General features: G+C 45.1%; 1 protein-coding gene and 1 long non-coding RNA gene across 2 annotated transcripts; one reads left to right on the top strand and one right to left on the bottom strand.

The window, feature by feature from the left end:
- Nucleotides 1-284: 284 nt before the first annotated feature.
- On the top strand, nucleotides 285-14,611 carry AGRP (agouti related neuropeptide; the record flags this gene model as incomplete). The annotated part of the gene is made up of 3 exons (XM_081335522.1): nucleotides 285-444; nucleotides 5,204-5,268; nucleotides 14,368-14,611. 3 exons carry the CDS (start codon nucleotides 285-287, stop codon nucleotides 14,557-14,559), a joined length of 417 nt encoding a protein of 138 aa, XP_081191648.1. The 3' UTR covers nucleotides 14,560-14,611.
- LOC308672531 lies at nucleotides 1,296-2,715 on the bottom strand. The gene is made up of 2 exons (XR_014027444.1): nucleotides 2,508-2,715; nucleotides 1,296-1,587 (listed from the first exon to the last, which is right to left on the bottom strand). It is a non-coding gene; the product is annotated as an uncharacterized lncRNA (long non-coding RNA).
- Nucleotides 14,612-17,563: the final 2,952 nt, after the last annotated feature.

Genomic DNA, 17,563 nt, shown 5'->3' with positions numbered 1-17,563 from the left:
AAGTCGGGAAAATCTGCTTTTTTAAGTGAAAATAATATAGAACATCCATTTCTGTCTTTTGAATAATTGAAAATCACCCGCTGTGGCAGAGTAATGAATAGGGTGATGGGTAGAAGGACAACATTGGGAAGGGTCTCAAATGTGTGTTTGTGCAATGATGGATGGAGACCATGAGGTGGCAAGCTCAGCTTTCTGCTCGACTTCCTCTTGGTGGTTTTGAGTGCGTCTCCCACAACCCCTGAACTCTCCCCACCCACTTGGCATGCAGGTGACTTGCAGAGATCATGTTGAGGAGACTGCTGCTGTCCTTGGGAGCCCTACAGGTAGCCCTTGCCTTCCTGGCTTCTGGCCATGGCCACCTGGATGAGAGGAGTCCTATCCTGGAAGATACGGGCAGGCCCAGTTCCCCAGGCCTTGAGATGGTCAAGGAAGTCCACATCCCAGGTAAGTGCTTCCATGTCTTCTCCATGCAGCTTCCAGATGTTCCTATGTTTGGTTGTGGTGAACAGAAAAAGTTGATAGTCATGACCAGGGCTTTTTTTCTCATAGAACACTCAGAACGGAGTTCCGGCACCTTTTTGGGATGGAACCTTGTAGGGTAGGCAAGGTGGGTTTTTTTACAAAAAAGCACTGGTCATGACAGAATTCATTCTTAGAAAGAAGGGTATTTCCTGTATACTCCCACACTTTCTATTCCAGGTGGGTTTTTTCTTGGTGGCTGTTTTGATTTTGTTAGCCAAAAACTGTTGTGTTTGTGTGACAGAATGATTATCAAGTAGCTTAGATTGTAAAATACATCCACTCCCTCCCAAATGAACAGCACCCAACTGTCCTTGGTCTCCTAGCTAACAAAACAGAGTCTTCCTGTTGATCACTGGAGAAGCACATCTTCTCCAACGGGCTCATGCAAGGCCTGGAGAGACACACGCACACACACCCCACCACCACCACCATGCAAGCTCACAGGACAAGCTGTGTCTGGATCTTTCTTTTTCAGACCAGCCTTCTTTACTGGATTGTTCTTGTATGATTCCTGGAGGAAAGATGGGATATAAATCTAACCAACAAATAAAAAGTAGGTTTATGAGTACAGAGTTAAACTAGGAAAGGAGCATCATTTACAAAGTCCAGGGCAATTTGATGGGGTTACTTGTATTTGTTACCTCAATTTGTTGCCTAAACTATTAATTGTTGCCTCAATTATTTGTGGGCAACTTTACCAATGCAATTTTTCTGGTGTTGATGCACATTTGTGCTGCAGCTCCAACAGCGAATGAGAGAAAAGCACCCAAGTATGCAATCAATGAGATCAATTTTATTTATATTATTTATAAGCAAATTCATTTCTTCCAATAGTGGAAAGACACAGAGGTTTTAATATAAGACTGTATTAAAGTTTTCAGGTCGCTAAAACATCACAACCACCCATTAAGTTCCATTTAAGAAGAGTTATTGCTCACGTCTCTACACAAGAACCTAGTCAATGGAATTCAAGGCGGGGCTGGACTTGGATTGTTTGTGGGAACTTAACAACTTCAGACTGATTCCTCTCTTGACTCCGCTCCCCAGGATCTGCCTCTTCTTCTCCTACAAAAGTGCAGTTATGCAAATACATTAAGAGGATGCAGCACATGAAATTTCAAAGAAGGAATAAAAATAACCACCCAAAGAAATGAAAGACATATGATAAGAGATAAAGGAAATGTCCCTTTTACCACACGATTCACTATACCTCTTTATGTCTTTCCACCTTTGCAAATAATTCTTGCCTTCCTTGGAAGATTGAATGGATCAATAGGAAAAACCAAAAATGTGTTGATTGCATGAAGTTGATGAGATTTATTTATTTATTTATTTATTTATTTATTTATTTATTTATTTATTTATTTATTTATTTAAATCCCATTTATATCCCGCCCTTCTCCGAAGACTCAGGGCGGCTTACAATTTAAGCACAAACCAATGTGCTTAGCAATAGCCTTCATTCTAAGTAGATTACCAATAAGTGAAAACAGATAAATCAGTATAAGAATTGATGGAAGCAAGAATTATTTGCAAAGGGAGGGAAGTCCTATTTATTTATTATCAAGTTCATATGGCTGCCCATCTCACAAGAAGTTACTCTGGGCAATGTTATAGCAAAAAAGGAAATGAAACTATAAACATGTCAAACAGAGTCTTATAAAAAAAGAGCAGATCCACTAACTGAAGAGATCCAATTAGCAATGGAACCATGTCTAGATCTTAGCAGTCCCCCCCCCGCCCCAGGCCTGAGGACAAAGCCAGGCATTGGGGGACTTTGGAAAATAAGGAAGGATGGAGCTGAGAGGGAAGAGGGCCTGCCAAGTGTAGTTCCCTGAGAGACGGGCCCTTCTGGATGCCTCGCTTGCTCAATGTAATCAGGAAGAGGCAGTCCTTCGAATAACTCATCCCCAGGTCATTAAAGGTCAAAGCCAGCATCCTGACCTAGTCTGACAACCAGTGCAGCTGATGGAGCAAAGTTGTACCTGGCTGAGGAGCACACATCCAGTCACTGCCCAGGCTGCCGCACTGTGCACCAATTGAAGTTCCCGGATACTCTTCAGCCCATGCAGACCACATCCCAGTCACCCAACTAGGAGGTGATTAGGGCACAAGTGACAGTGAGCAGAAGCTGCCAACCTAGGAACAGTTGCAACTGGTGCATATGAAGCTGTACAAAGGTGCTCCAAGCCACGACTCCCCCCTGCTCTATGAGTCATGAGTCCAGGAGGAACCCCAAAGTGCACACTGGGTCCCTCTGGGGCAGTGCAACTCCATCCAGCACCACAGATGGCATAGTTCCAGAACCCTTAATCATCTTTGTCCTCTATTATCTTCTAATAGTCACAATTCAGTTCCATAGAAAAAACAACCAAACATTACCAGAAATAACCATCAGCATTCAGTCCCGTTTAAAAAAACCTGTTAAACATCACTGCAAATATATATCTAACTTCTCTCTTCTCATACTGATTCCTCTATTCCTCATTCCTCTACTAAAATTTTAAAGAAAATATATATACTGCAGCCAGTGCTTTTTTTGTAAAAGAAAAAGGTGCCGGAACTCCGTTCTGAGCGTTCTATAACAAAAAAAGCCCTGACTGCAGCAATCGAACAGGATCCAGAGCTGTTTCTACTGCAGAAAAGGAGTCGGAAGGCAGACATTAATCTTAAATGCCAGCAGTAGCAGAAACAGCTAAGTCTAAAACTGCTCTGAAAGCCTGTTACGGCCTGTATCTTAGTCATTTAGGTGCCAGGAGATTCGTTGGACTCCAACATAGGATTAGAGCACTGTGGTATCTCTTGCCTGCTCATTCTTAGCTCTACTCTTCACGTTTAGGCAGAAAACCTCTTTGCTGGTATATAATGCTTGAATAAAAATAAACCAGTGTGGTTTATTATTATGTTTATCCACATGGAGGGAAGCATGCAGTGAGATACCCCAAGGCTCTATTTGGGGGCCAGTGCTCTTCAAATCTTCATAAATGGTCTTAACAAGAGGATAGAAGGAGATAAATTCAAGATTCAGAAGGATCTTGACACACTCAAAGGTGCTTTTTCAAGAGGCAACTGGACTTTCTTGTTTTTCTTTGAAGATGTTTCGTTTCTCATCCAAGAAGCTTCTTCAGCTCTGACTGGATGGTGGGGAAATGGAAGGATTTATATTCCCTGGAACAGCTCTCTCTCAATAGAGGGGGCAGGATACGACATCATCCATCTCCAGTCTACAACACAGTCCTTTCAGCAGTTCCAAGAAGACTCGAGACCCATTCGCAACACTCAGGTGACCCTGACGACACGGATATACTTCCAAGTGTCCTCAACGATTCTCGGAATGCCAATGACCAGCTGCCGCAAGGAATATAAACCCGTCTATTCCCCACCATCCAGTCAGGGCTGAAAAAGCTTCTTGCATGAGAAGCAAAACATCTTCAGAGAAAAACAAGAAAGTCCAGCTGCCTCTTGGAAAAGCACCTTTGAGACAACATGATGACTGGGAATCTTGACAGACTCAAACACTGGGCCCTCTCCAACAAGAAGTGCATCAGTGGTGATAAAAATAAGGCTCTACGCACAGGCAAGAAAAAACAAATGCCCAGTTACAGAATAGGCATTACTTGGTTCCATAGGAGCAAATGTGAGAGATCTAGGTGTCCTAGTGGACCACCACTTAAATTTGAGCCAGCGGTGTGCCACAGCTGCCAAAAAAACGAATGCATCAGCAGAGGGATAGTTTCCAGCTCATGTGACATTTTAGCACTTTATACTGCACGGGTAAGACTACACTTGCAATACTGTGTCTACTTGTGGCCACCAGAAGAAAAGAGAAAGAAAGGTGATTAGCGGTCTGAAAGATAACCATATAATGAGCAACTGAGGGAACTCAGAAAGCCTAGTCTAATACTAGGGGTGATATGATAGTCTTGAGGAGTTGTCACCAAGAAGAGGCAGTTGACTTATTTCCGAAAGCACCTGAGGGGATGACAAGAAGTAACAGAGAGAGACTTATCAAGGAACGATCCAACCTAGAACTAAAGAGAATTTTTCTATTTGTGTGAAAAAATTAATCAGCAGAACAGCCTCCCATGAGTAGTTGTGGGTGCTCCACCGCTGGAGCTCTTCAAGAAGAGACTGGACAGCCATTTGTCGTCTATAGGATCTCTTGTCATGGGATGGACCAGAAGACCTCCAAGGTCCCTTCCAACTCTATTATTCTATGTTCTATATTCTGTTTAGCAAGAACTAATTTTTATGAGAATGCCTTCTCTTGCTTAGAGCTGCTGTTGGAGATTTGCCAAGGTTATCATCTCTCCCAATTTTCTTGCATTTAATATCCAATGGACCCTCATGGCTCTAACGAGAGCTGAAACTCAACAGCTAGAACAGAAGTGCCTACATTGCCTCTCCTTGTAGCTGGTGGCTGCCGTTCTCAATGATTCTTTACCACCCCTAGCTGGCCCTCTGCTGGAATTGCTTTCTGATCAGCATCTGACGGGGAAGAAGATAGATCACTTCTTAAGCATTCAGAGCTAACGGTTTTAATAGTGTATTGATTTGATGGAGAATTATTTCTTAGCTTTACTGATACTATGGGGCTTCTGAAATACACCTCAGTCCAGTTTGGTTTCTCAAACACCTTCAGCACTGGAATCTAATTTAACTTTCTTACTTTCTTTCACAGATTTTAAACAACTCAAAGAAAAACCAAGAGTCCAAGATGATCTTGAGCCAGAAACCAGCATGATGGTAACCTAGATAATTTTTGACTCAATCTTTCTGCTGCTGCAAAAAGCAAATTTCCAAACAGAACTGTAGACTGTTTTCTGCTTTGATGGATAGAAACTCTGCAGGTTCCTTTTTAGATGCAAGAGGAGGGTCCTTCCCAGCCACAAAAGCCTTTAACCTATAGAATTGTTTGCTATTCAGTAACGCATGATTTGCATGCAGAAGGCCCCATTTTCTCAGGTGTGGCCGAGGAAGACCTTGCCTTTAGACTCTGGTGTCCCTTGGCCCAGCTGGGCCCATAGTCTGATGCAATCTGCCCACTTATCTTTCTAAACTGGATTTCTTGTACATATTCTGCCAATCTATCAGCTGGCAAAATGATCAACTTTACAGAATGCCTTTCTGTAAAGTTGGAATATCAACCTTTATACAAAGCAACCCCCACAGTTTAGACCAAAGTATGCATGTTTGGAGGGTCTCCATTGCATTATAGCAGAAAAAACTTGATAACCAGGTCAATTTGCTGACTGTCCACTTGGAAGAACTCTTGTGCAACTTTAGATATGGAAGTTCCTTAAGGATTGTGTCAGACTACAGGTGAAACTCGAAAAATTAGAATATCGTGCAAAAGTTCATTTATTTCAGTATTGCAACTTAAAAGGGGAAACTAATATATGAGATAGACTCATTACATGCAAAGCAAGATAGTTCAAACCGTGATTTGTCATAGTTGTGATGATTATGGCGTACAGCTCATGAAAACCCCAAATCCACAATCTCAGAAAATTAGAATATTACATGCAATCAATAAAACAAGGAGTGTACATAGAACAATATTGGACCTCTGAAAAGTATAAGCATGCATATGTACTCAGTACTTGGTTTGGGCCCCTTTTGCAGCAATTACTGCCTCAATGCGGCGTGGCATGGAAGCTATCAGCCTGTGGCACTGCTGAGGTGTTATGGAAGACCAGGTTGCTTCAATAGCGGCCTTCAGCTCTTCTGCATTGTTTGGTCTCATGTCTCTCATCTTTCTCTTGGCAATGCCCCATAGATTCTCTATGGGGTTCAGGTCAGGCGAGTTTGCTAGCCAATCAAGCACAGTAATCCCACGGTCATTGAACCAGGTTTTGGTGCTTTTGGCAGTGTGGGCAGGTGCCAATTCCTGCTGGAAAATGAAGTCAGCATCCCCATAAAGCCCGTCTGTGGAAGGAAGCATGAAGTGCTCCAAAATCTCCTGGTAGACGGCTGCATTGACCCTGGACTTAATGAAGCACAGTGGACCAACACCAGCAGATGACATGACTCCCCAAATCAACACAGACTGTGGAAACTTCACACTGGACTTCAAGCATCTTGCACTGTGTGCCTCTCCATTCTTCCTCCAGACTCTGGGTCCTTGGTTTCCAAATGAGATGCAAAAGTTGCTCTCATCGAAAAGAGGACTTTGGACCACTGAGCAACAGACCAGGTCTGTTTTTCTTTAGCCCAGGTAAGACGCTTCTGACGTTGTTTGTTGTTCAGGAGCGGCTTGACAAGAGGAATATGACATTTGAAGCCCATTTCCAGGATCCATCTCTGTGTGGTGGCTCTTGATGCACTGACTCCAGCCTCAGTCCACTCCTTGTGAAAGTCCCCAACACTTTTGAATGGCCTTTTCCTGACAATCCTCTCCAGGCTGCGGTCATCCCTGCTGCTTGTGCACCTTTTTCTTCCACACTTTTCCCTTCCACATAACTTTCTATTAATGTGCTTTGATACAACACTTTGGGAACATCCAACTTCTTTTGCAATTACCTTTTGAGGCTTTCCCTCCTTATGGAGGGTGTCAATGATGGTTTTCTGCACAACTGTCAGGTCAGCAGTCTTCCCCATGATTGTGATTCCTACTGAACCAGACTGAGAGACCATTTAAAGGCTCAGGAACCCTTTGCAGGTGTTATGGCTTAATTAGCTGATTAGAGTGGGACACTTTCAGCCTAGAATATTGCACCTTTTCACAATATTCTAATTTTCTGAGATTGTGGATTTGGGGTTTTCATGAGGTGTATGCCATAATCATCACAATTATGACAAATCACGGCTTGAACTATCTTGCTTTGCATATAATGAGTCTATCTAATATATTAGTTTCCCCTTTTAAGTTGTATTACTGAAATAAATGAACTTTTGCACGATATTCTAATTTTTCGAGTTTCACCTGTATCTGGAAATAGGCTTTAATAAAGGATCTTAGAATAGAATAGAAGCTGGAAGGGACCTTGGAGGTGTTGTACTCCAGCCCCGTGCTCGAGCAGGAGAACCTATACCACAGGTCGGCAACCTGCGGCTCCGGAGCCGCATGCGGCTCTTTGAGCCGTCTCTTGCGGCTCCCAGCCGCCCGGTGCGCGCGCACCTCTTCCAACGGGCAGTGGTGCGCGCGCACCTCTCCAAATGGAGAGTGGCACCGCCCGTTTGGAGAGGTGCACGCGCACCTCCCCGAATGGGCGGAGGTGCGCGCGCACCTCCCCAAACCTTTGGAGAGGTGCGCGCGTACCTCCGCGCGAATGGGCAGCGGTGCCGCTCTTTCAGGAAGCCCGCCGCGGCCCGTCTGTGAAGCTGCCGAAAGCGGCAGCTTAGCAGACGGGCCGCGGCAGCTTCCGCAAAGAGCGGCGCCCCTGCCCATTCCGAGAGGTGCGCGCGCACCTCTCCGAACGACCGGAGGTGCGCGCGCACCTCCCCAAACCTTTGGGGAGGTGCGCGCGTACCTCCGTGCGAACGGGCAGCGGTGCCGCTCTTTCAGGAAGCTGCCGCTTTCGGCAGCTTCCTGAAAGAGCGGCGCCGCTGCCCCTTCGCACGGAGGTACGCGCGCACCTCCCCAAAGGTTTGGGGAGGTGCGCGCGCACCTCCGGTCGTTCGGAGAGGTGCGCGCGCACCTCTCGGAATGGGCAGGGGCGCCGATCTTTGCGGAAGCTGCCGCGGCCCGTCTGCTAAGCTGCCGCTTTCGGCAGCTTCACAGACGGGCCGCGGCGGGCTTCCTGAAAGAGCGGCACCGCTGCCCATTCGCGCGGAGGTACGCGCGCACCTCCGGTCGTTCGGAGAGGTGCGCGCGCACCTCTCGGAATGGGCAGGGGCGCCGCTCTTTCAGGAAGCTGCCACGGCCCGTCTGCAAAGCTGCCGAAAGCGGCAGCTTTGCAGACGGGCCGTCGCCATCGGGCAACCGGGAACCGGTTCCATCTCATTTTTAAAAAAATGGCAGCCGCGTGCGTCCGCGCATGCGCAAAAAACCTTTTTGCGCATGCGCGTGCATGGACACACGCACGCGGCTCCCCCTTTTTTTAATTTGTGATGGAACCGGTTCCCAGTGGCTCTTTTTCTTTTTTAGGTTGCCGACCCCTGACCTATACCATCTCAGACAAGTGGCTGTCTAGCTAGCTTCTCCAGGGATGGAGCGCCCACGATTTCTGGAGGCAAGCTGTTCCACTGGTTAATTGTCCCCACTGTTAGCAAGTTTTTCCTTAATTCCAAGTTGCTTCTCTTTTTGATCAGTTTCCAACCATTGTTTCTTGTCCTTCCCTCTGGTGCTTTGGTGAATAACGTGACCCCCTCTTCTTTGTGGCAGTTCCTCAAATACCGGAATATTGCTATCATGTCTCCCATATTTCTTCTTTTCTTTAGACTAGCCAAGTCCAAGTCCTGCAGCCATTCTTCGTACATTTTAGTCTCCAGGCCTAGTTGCTCTTCTCTGAATTTTTTCCAAACTCTCAACATCTTGATATGGTGACCAAAATTGACTGCAGTACTCCAGGTGTGGTCGGTCTTACTAGGGTTTTATAAAGCGATACTAATGCCTCGCGTGATTTTGAATTCTATGTCTCTGTTTATACAACCCAGGATTGTTTTAGCTTTTTTGGCTGCTGCTACACACTGCTGGCTCATAGTCAAGTGATCATCCACTAGGACTGCAAGGTCCCTCTCACAGTTGCTGTTTTTAAGCCAGGTCTCGCCCAGTCTGTACTTATATCTTTAATTTTTCCTGCCTAAATGTAAAACTCTGCTTTTCTCCACATTAATACTCATCTTGTTGGATAGGGCCCATTGTTCAAGTTTGTCAAGATCTTTTTGGATCTTGAGTTTGTCTTCTGGGGTGTTGGCTACTCCTGCCAGTTTGGTGTCATCTGCAAATCTGATGAGTTCCCCTTCAATTCCCCCACCTAAGTCATTGATGAAGATATTGAAGAGTACTGGACTTAACACGGAACCTTGTGGTATCCCACTGCTTACTTCTCTCCATGTGGATGTGGTGCCATTGAGGGCTACTCGTTTACTTCAGTTTGCCAGCCAGCTAAAGATCCATCTGGTGATGTTCCACCTTTTTCTAGCTTACAAGGAGTAGGTTGTGGTCTACTTTATCAAATGCCTTACTGAAGTCTAAGTATACTACGTCCACAGCATTTTGCTGGTCCACTAGTTTAGTCACTTTATCAAAGAATGAAATAAGATTTGTTTGGCATGATCTGTTTTTAACGAACCAATGCTGGCTACTAGTTATAACTTTGTTTGCTTCTAGTTGTTCGCAGATCTGTTTTTTGATTATCTTTTCTAGGATCTTTTCAGGTACTGATGTTAAACTGATTGGTCTGTAGTTTCCTGGGTACATTTTTCCCCTTTCTTGAAGATGGGAACCACATCAGCCCTTTTCCAATCCTCAGGTACTTCCCCGGTGCTCCAGGATTTATGAAAGATGTGGTGCAATGGTTCTGAGATAACATCTGCCAGCTTCTTCAACACTCTGGGATGTAATCTGTTGGGTCCCAGTGATTTAAACTCGTCAAGGTCGGATAGGTGTTCTCTTGCCATTTTCTTGCTTATTTTAATTTTTGTTTCTAGTTTGTTTTTTGCAGTATTTTTGGGGGGTATGTTGGGCTATAGTTTCTTTTTGTGTGAAGACTGATGCAAAGTATGAGTTAAGCAGATCTGCTTTCTCCCTATTGTGTTATTTGCTTGCCATTTTCTCTCTTTAGTGGACCTACAGTTTCCTTGACTTTTTTCTTGTTGTTACTGTGTTGGAAGAAACTTTTTTTATTATCCTTGATTTCTGTTACAAGTCTTTGTTCATTCTGAGCCTTTGCTTTCCTGACTTCATCTTAGCCTATTCTAGCTGTTTGCTGATAATTGGCATTAGTTATGTGCCCCTCTTTTCATTTTTTCTATTTGTCCTTTTTGTCTTTCAGTTTGTCCAAGAGATCTTTATGCAGCCATGCTGGTTTCTTCTTGAATTTCTTGTTTTCTTTTTCAGTGGTATTGTGTTTGTCTGGGCTTTTAAAGGTAAAGGTAAAGGTTCCCCCGCACATGCGTGCTAGTCGTTTCCGACTCTAGGGGCCGGTGCTCATCTCCATTTCAAAGCTGAAGAGCCAGCGCTTGTCCGAGGACATCTCCGTGGTCATGTGGCCGGCATGACTAGACGCCAAAGGCGCACGGAACGCTGTTACCTTCCCACCGGAGTGGTCCCTATTTTTCTACTTGCATTTTTACGTGCTTTCGAACTGCTAGGTTGGCAGAAGCTGGGACGAGTAACAGGCGCTCACTCTGTTACGCGGCACTCGGGATTCGACCCGCCAAACTGCCGACCTTCCGATCGACAAGCTCAGCGTCCTAACCCACTGAGCCACCGCGTCCCTGGGCTTTTATGGTCACATTTTTCAGAGTTTCCCTTGCTTCTTGGGTTGTTTTCCCCATTAGGATTTTCATCCATGGGATCTTTCCTTGGTTTTCTCTGAGTTTGTTAAAGTCAACTCTTTTGAAGTTTAAGATATTGGTTGGATTGTTTTCTATTGCTAGTGTTTGCATTATATTAAATTCCAGTATGACGTGGTCACTTTCACCCAAGGTTCCGGCAATTTCAATTCCATCACTTCTTCTCTATTAGTAAGAATTAAGTCCAGTATAGCTTTACATCTAGTTCCCACCTGCACCTTTTGGGTGACAAAGTTGTCGGCTAGGTTGGTTAGGAATCTGTTTGATCTCCCACTCACTGCAGAGTTTGTCTCCCAGTTGATATGTGGATAGTTGAAGTCTCCCATTAATATTGTGGTATGCTTCCTACATTCATTTGTTAACTGATTGGCAAAGTTAACAATCTATCATCTATTTTTTCTTATTGGTTGGGTGGCCTCTAATATACAGCTATGGCAATGTCACTTTTTTCCCTTTATATTGACCCATATACATTCTGGAGAGCTTTTATCTTTGATCATGTGCATTTCTGTAGATATGTGTTCTCTTACATATAGTGCAACTCCCCCTCATCTTTTTGTAGACCTGTTTCTTTTGAATAATTTGTATCCATCCATCAGTCCATTCATGGGTTTTGTCCCAGCAGGTTTCTGTAATGCCAACTAGGCCATACCCTCTTTTGTATTATTGCTTCTAGTTCACCCTGTTTGCTCCCCAAGCTTTGAGCACTTATATATAAGCATTTAAGACTTTTATGCCTGTCCATATGTTTCCTGCATCTCCTGATTGTTGCTTGAGTTTTGTGTTTTTTTTCTCATCACTGCCTACCTCATTGTTTGATTTCTTGGGACTTGTGTTTGGTTTTGGGTTCTAAAGATTCTAGGGATTGGTCACCCTTCCACCTTGATTTTAGTTTAAAGCCCTCCTGATGAGTTGGACCACTCTTTTTCTGAGTACATTTTCCCGTTTTCGTGAGGTGCAGCCCATCCTTTGCCAAGAGTCCTTTGCATAGGAAATGCAGTCAACAGCCAGGAAACCAAAGTTTTCTTGGTGACACGAACCCTTCCAGCTTCCAAGTGAAATCACATCCTCAAGTCATCACATTTGAACATGTCCACACCAGTTCTTCTTCCCTCTGCTTTAAAGCATGCTGTCCTGGTTCCGATGAATGAGACAAATCAAACGAGTTGCAGGCATATTATTTATCTAAAAAGTCTTAGTAATGAAACGAAACGTGGGCACTCATGAAGGGATGCCAGAATTTGAAATCTCCTCCCCCCAAACCCATCGTAACACACACACAATCCCCGCCCATATCTACACGTCATAAATCACATTATCCAATTAGTTTCACATATGAGGTCTCCTCCCATTCTGTACCGGCTTCTTATCTTCTCAAAATAGACATTAGAAAATTCCCTCCCTGCAAGATTCAAAGTGAAGCAGTTTTTTAAAAAGGCTGTCTCTTACATTGTCAGTGCAAAAACATGTCAACGTTTGCAGCATTGACACATGCGGGAGCACACAGCAACAGGTTTTTAAGCAACTGAATCCCAAAGTTAAATATGCTACGTATATGCTTTGTAGCTGCTACCATGTTTATCCTGTTGAATCATAGAATCAGAGGGCTAGAAGGGACCTAGGAGGACTTCTAGTTCAACACCAAGAGCCTTGGTGGAGCAGTGGGCTAATGCCTCCTTAAGTAACACCAGCTGCCTGCAATTAGTGCAGGTTCGAGTCCCACCAGGCTCAAGGTTGACTCAGCCTTCCATCCTTCCGAGGTAGGTAAAATGAGGACCCAGATTGTTGGGGGCAATTAAGCTGACTTTGTAATAATGCCGCTTGGGGGTGTGTGTGAAAGCCTTAATAAGCAGGCATATACATAGAATGAAGGCTACTGCTAAGCTTGTAAGCTGCCCTGAGTCTTCGGAGAAGGGCGGGATATAAATGGAATTTTTAAAAAAAACACCCCGCCCATAGCAAGAAAACTTATATCATCCCAGACAAATGGCTGTCCAGTCTTTTTTTGAAAACCTCCAGCAATGGAGCACCCACAGCTCTGGAAGGCGAGCTGCTCCATTGGCTACATTCACTGTCAGGAAGTTTCTTAGTTCCAAGTTGGATTTGTTTTAAGAAGCCTCCACCCATGGTTTCTCATCCTGCCCTCAGGCGCTTTGGAGAGTAAGTCGCCCCCCCCCCTTGTGGCCCCTCATGTACTGGAAGAGAGCGATCACGTCACCTCTGATTCTTCTATTCATTAGACTAGACCAGGGGTAGGCAACCTTGGCTCTTTTATGACTCATGGATTTACTCCCAGAATTCCTGAGCCAGCTATGCTGGCTCTGGAATTCTGGGAGTTGAAGTCTATAAAAGAGCCAAGGTTGCCTACCCCTGGATTAGACCTACCTGGTTCCCTTAACCAGTCCTCATATGATTTAGCTTGCAGACCTTTATCGGTTGCTCTTCTCTGCACTCTTTCTAGCGCCTCAGCTTCTTTTTTGTATTATAGTGATCAGAATAGGATGCAGTAGTCTAAGTGTGACCTCACTACTGCTGTAGGAAGTAATACTATCACTTCTTCTGATCTTGATACTATCCCTCTATTGATGCAGCCCAGGACTGTATTGGCTTTTTTGGAAGTTGCAGCACATTGCTGGCTCACATTTAATTAGAGCTCCTAGATCCGTCTGAGAGTTGTTATTGTTCAGCCAGGTACTGCCTATACCAGTGATGGGGAACCTTATAGAGACCGAGTGCCCAAACTGCAACCCAAAACCCACTTATGTATCGTTGGTGGGCATGGCCAATTGGCTGGGCGTGGCCCATTGGGTGGGCATGGCTGCGGTGGTAACGGCAGACTGGGTGAGACTAAAAAGTTCAATCAATCAATTCCAACTTTGCAAGATCTTTTTTTTTCCTGTGAGAAGTTGAAATTGATTGATCCTTTTTTTTTGCACATGGCAGTGGAAGCCTAAAGTGAAAAGGTTTTAAAAACCCAGCTGAAGGCCTAGGACTGGGGCGACAGTGCATGTGCCCACAGAGAGGGCTCTGCGTGCCACCTGTGGCACGCGTGCCATAGGTTCGGCACCACAGGCCTATACTGTATCTGTGCATTTGTTTTTTCTTGCCTAAGGATAGGACTGTAGTTTTCTCACCACTGAACTGCATTTTAACAGAACAACATAGCTGGAAGGGAGCTTGGAAGTCTTCTAGTCCAACCCCCTGCTCAAGCAGGAGACTATGTACCATTTCAGAAAAAAAACCTTCTTCAAAACCTCCAGTGATGGAGCACCCACAACTTTTGAAGGCAAGGCACTCCAACTAATTGATTATTCTACCAGGTAGGGCCATTTTAGAACTCCTCAGACTTGCATTAAATGTTGCCTCTTTGTGGTCTCCTTGCAGATGATGTCAGCAGCACTGCAGGCCCAGGAGCGGGAAGGGCGTTCTCCACGGAGATGTGTCCGTGTCCAGGAATCCTGCCTTGGGCACAAACTGCCATGCTGTGACCCGTGTGCCACTTGCTACTGCCGCTTTTTCAACGCTAACTGCTTCTGCAAGAAATTTAGCAGCACTTTCCCCTGTGGCAGGAACTAGTTTGCATTCTGTAGGCTGCCATTTACTAATCTTGAATAGATATAGGGTCCATATACATTCCTTTTACATTCCAATAAATCACCTATGAGAAAGAATCCATGAAATGTGGCTTTTTTCATTAATTGTGTTAAGTAAAACCAGAAAGCTAAAAGCTTTAGCTTCAACTGTTTATATTCTCTACGTTTTCACCCAACCTCAATCAAAACAGGAGTGTAACAGGGTCTCCAGCCCCTCATCTTATTTCCACTATTTCCATAATCTGACTTTAACCTTATTGCCCAAACCTGTTCCTACTTTCCATGGATTTCTGTTTTCCAGATTCCCATATGGTGTTGTTTCTTTTATTTACAAAATTATCCCTTTACCTCAATTCAGCAGGCAGGAGCCAAGCTGCCTCTGGTCTCCTCTAATGGGAGTGATATTCCCTATTCTCCAACCAGAACTGGAAAAAATATAGGGAATTGACTCAGAAACGGATCTCATACATGTTATGTGCTCCTGGCTACTTTCCTTCACGACCAGAGGCGAGCTCGCCTGACCAACCAGCCGAGACCCAGTGAAGGCCTCTAGTTTCCTTTATTGCAATAAGCAGGGAGAGAAGCTATCAAAGCTTGGCTCTCTCCAAGTTCCAACCCAAAATATTCCCTTCTTTATACAACCCTGTCCCAGCTGCCGCATCCCTCCTCTTTCCCCACTGGCTGAGGTACTACGAGGTTACACTCTTTCCGACCGCCTCCTACATATTTCCTGCTACATACTAAATCATACATCACATGTACATTTATATTAAGAGATAATTTGTGCAAGGTGTGTCAGTTAATATTAATCAACTAATTGCACATGCGTAGTTGCTTGAGTTCTAGCCCCCTTTTTATGACCTTTTGGGGAAAAATAGGTTCTTTCCAGTTTTGCTAGTTATCTCCTCTCATCTCCTCATTTCCCATTCTGAAGACCCAGATAACAATTTTGCCTACGTGTTTCACTTACATCCTTCCTTTATGCTATCCTTTCCTGGTTTCCATCCATTCTAGTTTCTTTGGTAAGCTCGTTTCTCCACTCAGTAAGTTTCCACTGCAGCAAATTCAATTTTAAATTTCTCTTTCAGTATTGAATTTTGAAGTCCTTTCACTTATTCCTATCATACATATGAAAAATATAGTAACACCCATGAAAATGGTTAACAATATAAAGCAGAGAATAAAAAACAAATGTGAAAATGACTCAGACTGTCTCTGCAGAACTTGTCCTAGGTATACTAGATAGTCCTTGACTTACAACCATAGTTGAGACCAAAATGTTATGTTGCTAAGTGAGACATTCGTTAAGTTTTGCCCCATTTTATGACATTTCTTGCCACATTTGTTAAGTGAATCACTGCAATTGTTAAATTAGTAACACCATCATTAAGTGAATCTGGCTTTCCCACCGACTTTGTTTTTGCCAGGTCACAAAAGGGGATCACATGACACTGAGACACTACAACCATCATAAATACCAACCAATTGCCAAGCATTGGAATGTAAATCACATGACCATGGAGATGCTGCAATGGTCTAAGGGTGATAAATGGTCATAAGTCAGTTTTTTCAGTGCTGTTGTAACTTGGTCACTAAATGAACTGTTGTAAGTCAAGCCAGCCCATTTAAGGTTTATTAAATTTATATGCCACCCTTCTCCCTGAGGACTCAGGGCGGCTCACAACAATAAAAAGTTAAAAGATATAAATACAAAAATTAAAAGAGGATTAAACAATATAAGAAATAAAAACAATTTAAACCAATAAAAAACCAAATTTAAAAACCATGATCAGTCCAGGCCCGCTTGTTAGAATAACCAGGTCTTTAGGTCACGGCGGAAGGACCGAAGGTCAGGGGCCATCCACAGCTCCGGGGGCAGTTCGTTCCAGAGGGTCGGTGCACCCACAGAGAAGGCTCTCCCCCTGGGGGTTGCCAGCTGGCATTGCCTGGCCGACGGCACCCTGAGGAGGCTGACTCTGTGGGAGCGGACTGGGCGATGGGAGGTTGACATTGGCAGCAGGTGGTCTCGTAAGTACCCTGGGCCTAAGCCATGCAGGGCTTTAAAGGTAATTACCAGCACCTTGAATCGCACCCGGAAGCCAATGCAGCTCGCGCAGGAGTGGTGTAACATGGGAGTATCGAGATACTCCCATAAGCACCCATGCGGCCGCATTTTGCACCAGTTGAAGCCTCCGGGCGCACTTCAAGGGCAGCCCCATGTAGAGAGCATTGCAGTAATCCAGGCGAGAGGTGACAAGGGCATGGGTGACTGTGCATAGGGCATCTCGGTCCAAAAAGGGGCGCAACTGGCATACCAGGCAAACCTGTGCAAAAGCCCCCCTGGTCACGGCAGTTAGATGATCTTCCAAATTAAGCCGTGAATCCAGGAGGACACCCAAGTTGCGAGCCCTTTCTGAGGGGGGCAATAGCTCCCCCCCATAAGAAGAGATGGAACCTGTTGGACAATACGAGATGCTGATATCCACAGCCACTCGGTCTTGGAGGGGTTCAGCCTGAGCCTGTTCCTTCCTATCCAGACCCGCACCACCTCCAGGCACTGGGACATCACATCGAGGGCATCACTGGGTTGATTTAGGGTGGAAATAAAAAGCTGGGTATCATCAGCATACTGATGATACCCCACCCCAAAACCACGAATGATCTCACCCAGCGGCTTCATATAGATGTTGAACAGCCCGAGAGGGAGGAGAACCACCGTAAAACCGTGCCTCCCACTCCCAACCCCTCGAGCCGTCGCAGCAGACCATGGTCGACGGTATCAAAAGCCGCTGAGAGGCCAAGTAGGACCAGGACAGAGGAACAGCCCCTGTCCCGGGCCCGCCAGAGATCATCCGCCAGCGCGACCAATGCAATTTGTCTGGAACGGGTAGGGGTCTCTCCGGCCTCAGCAGGGAGCGGGCTCCTGATTCTGTCAGCACCTCATTCACGTTCCAGGCACGGAACCGACTCCCTCTCCAGACCCCCCC

The sequence above is a fragment of the Vipera berus genome (assembly GCF_964194415.1).
Source record: "Vipera berus genome assembly, chromosome: 10".
NCBI classification, from domain to species: domain Eukaryota; kingdom Metazoa; phylum Chordata; class Lepidosauria; order Squamata; family Viperidae; genus Vipera; species Vipera berus.
This window is presented reverse-complemented; position numbering and strand designations above follow the sequence as displayed.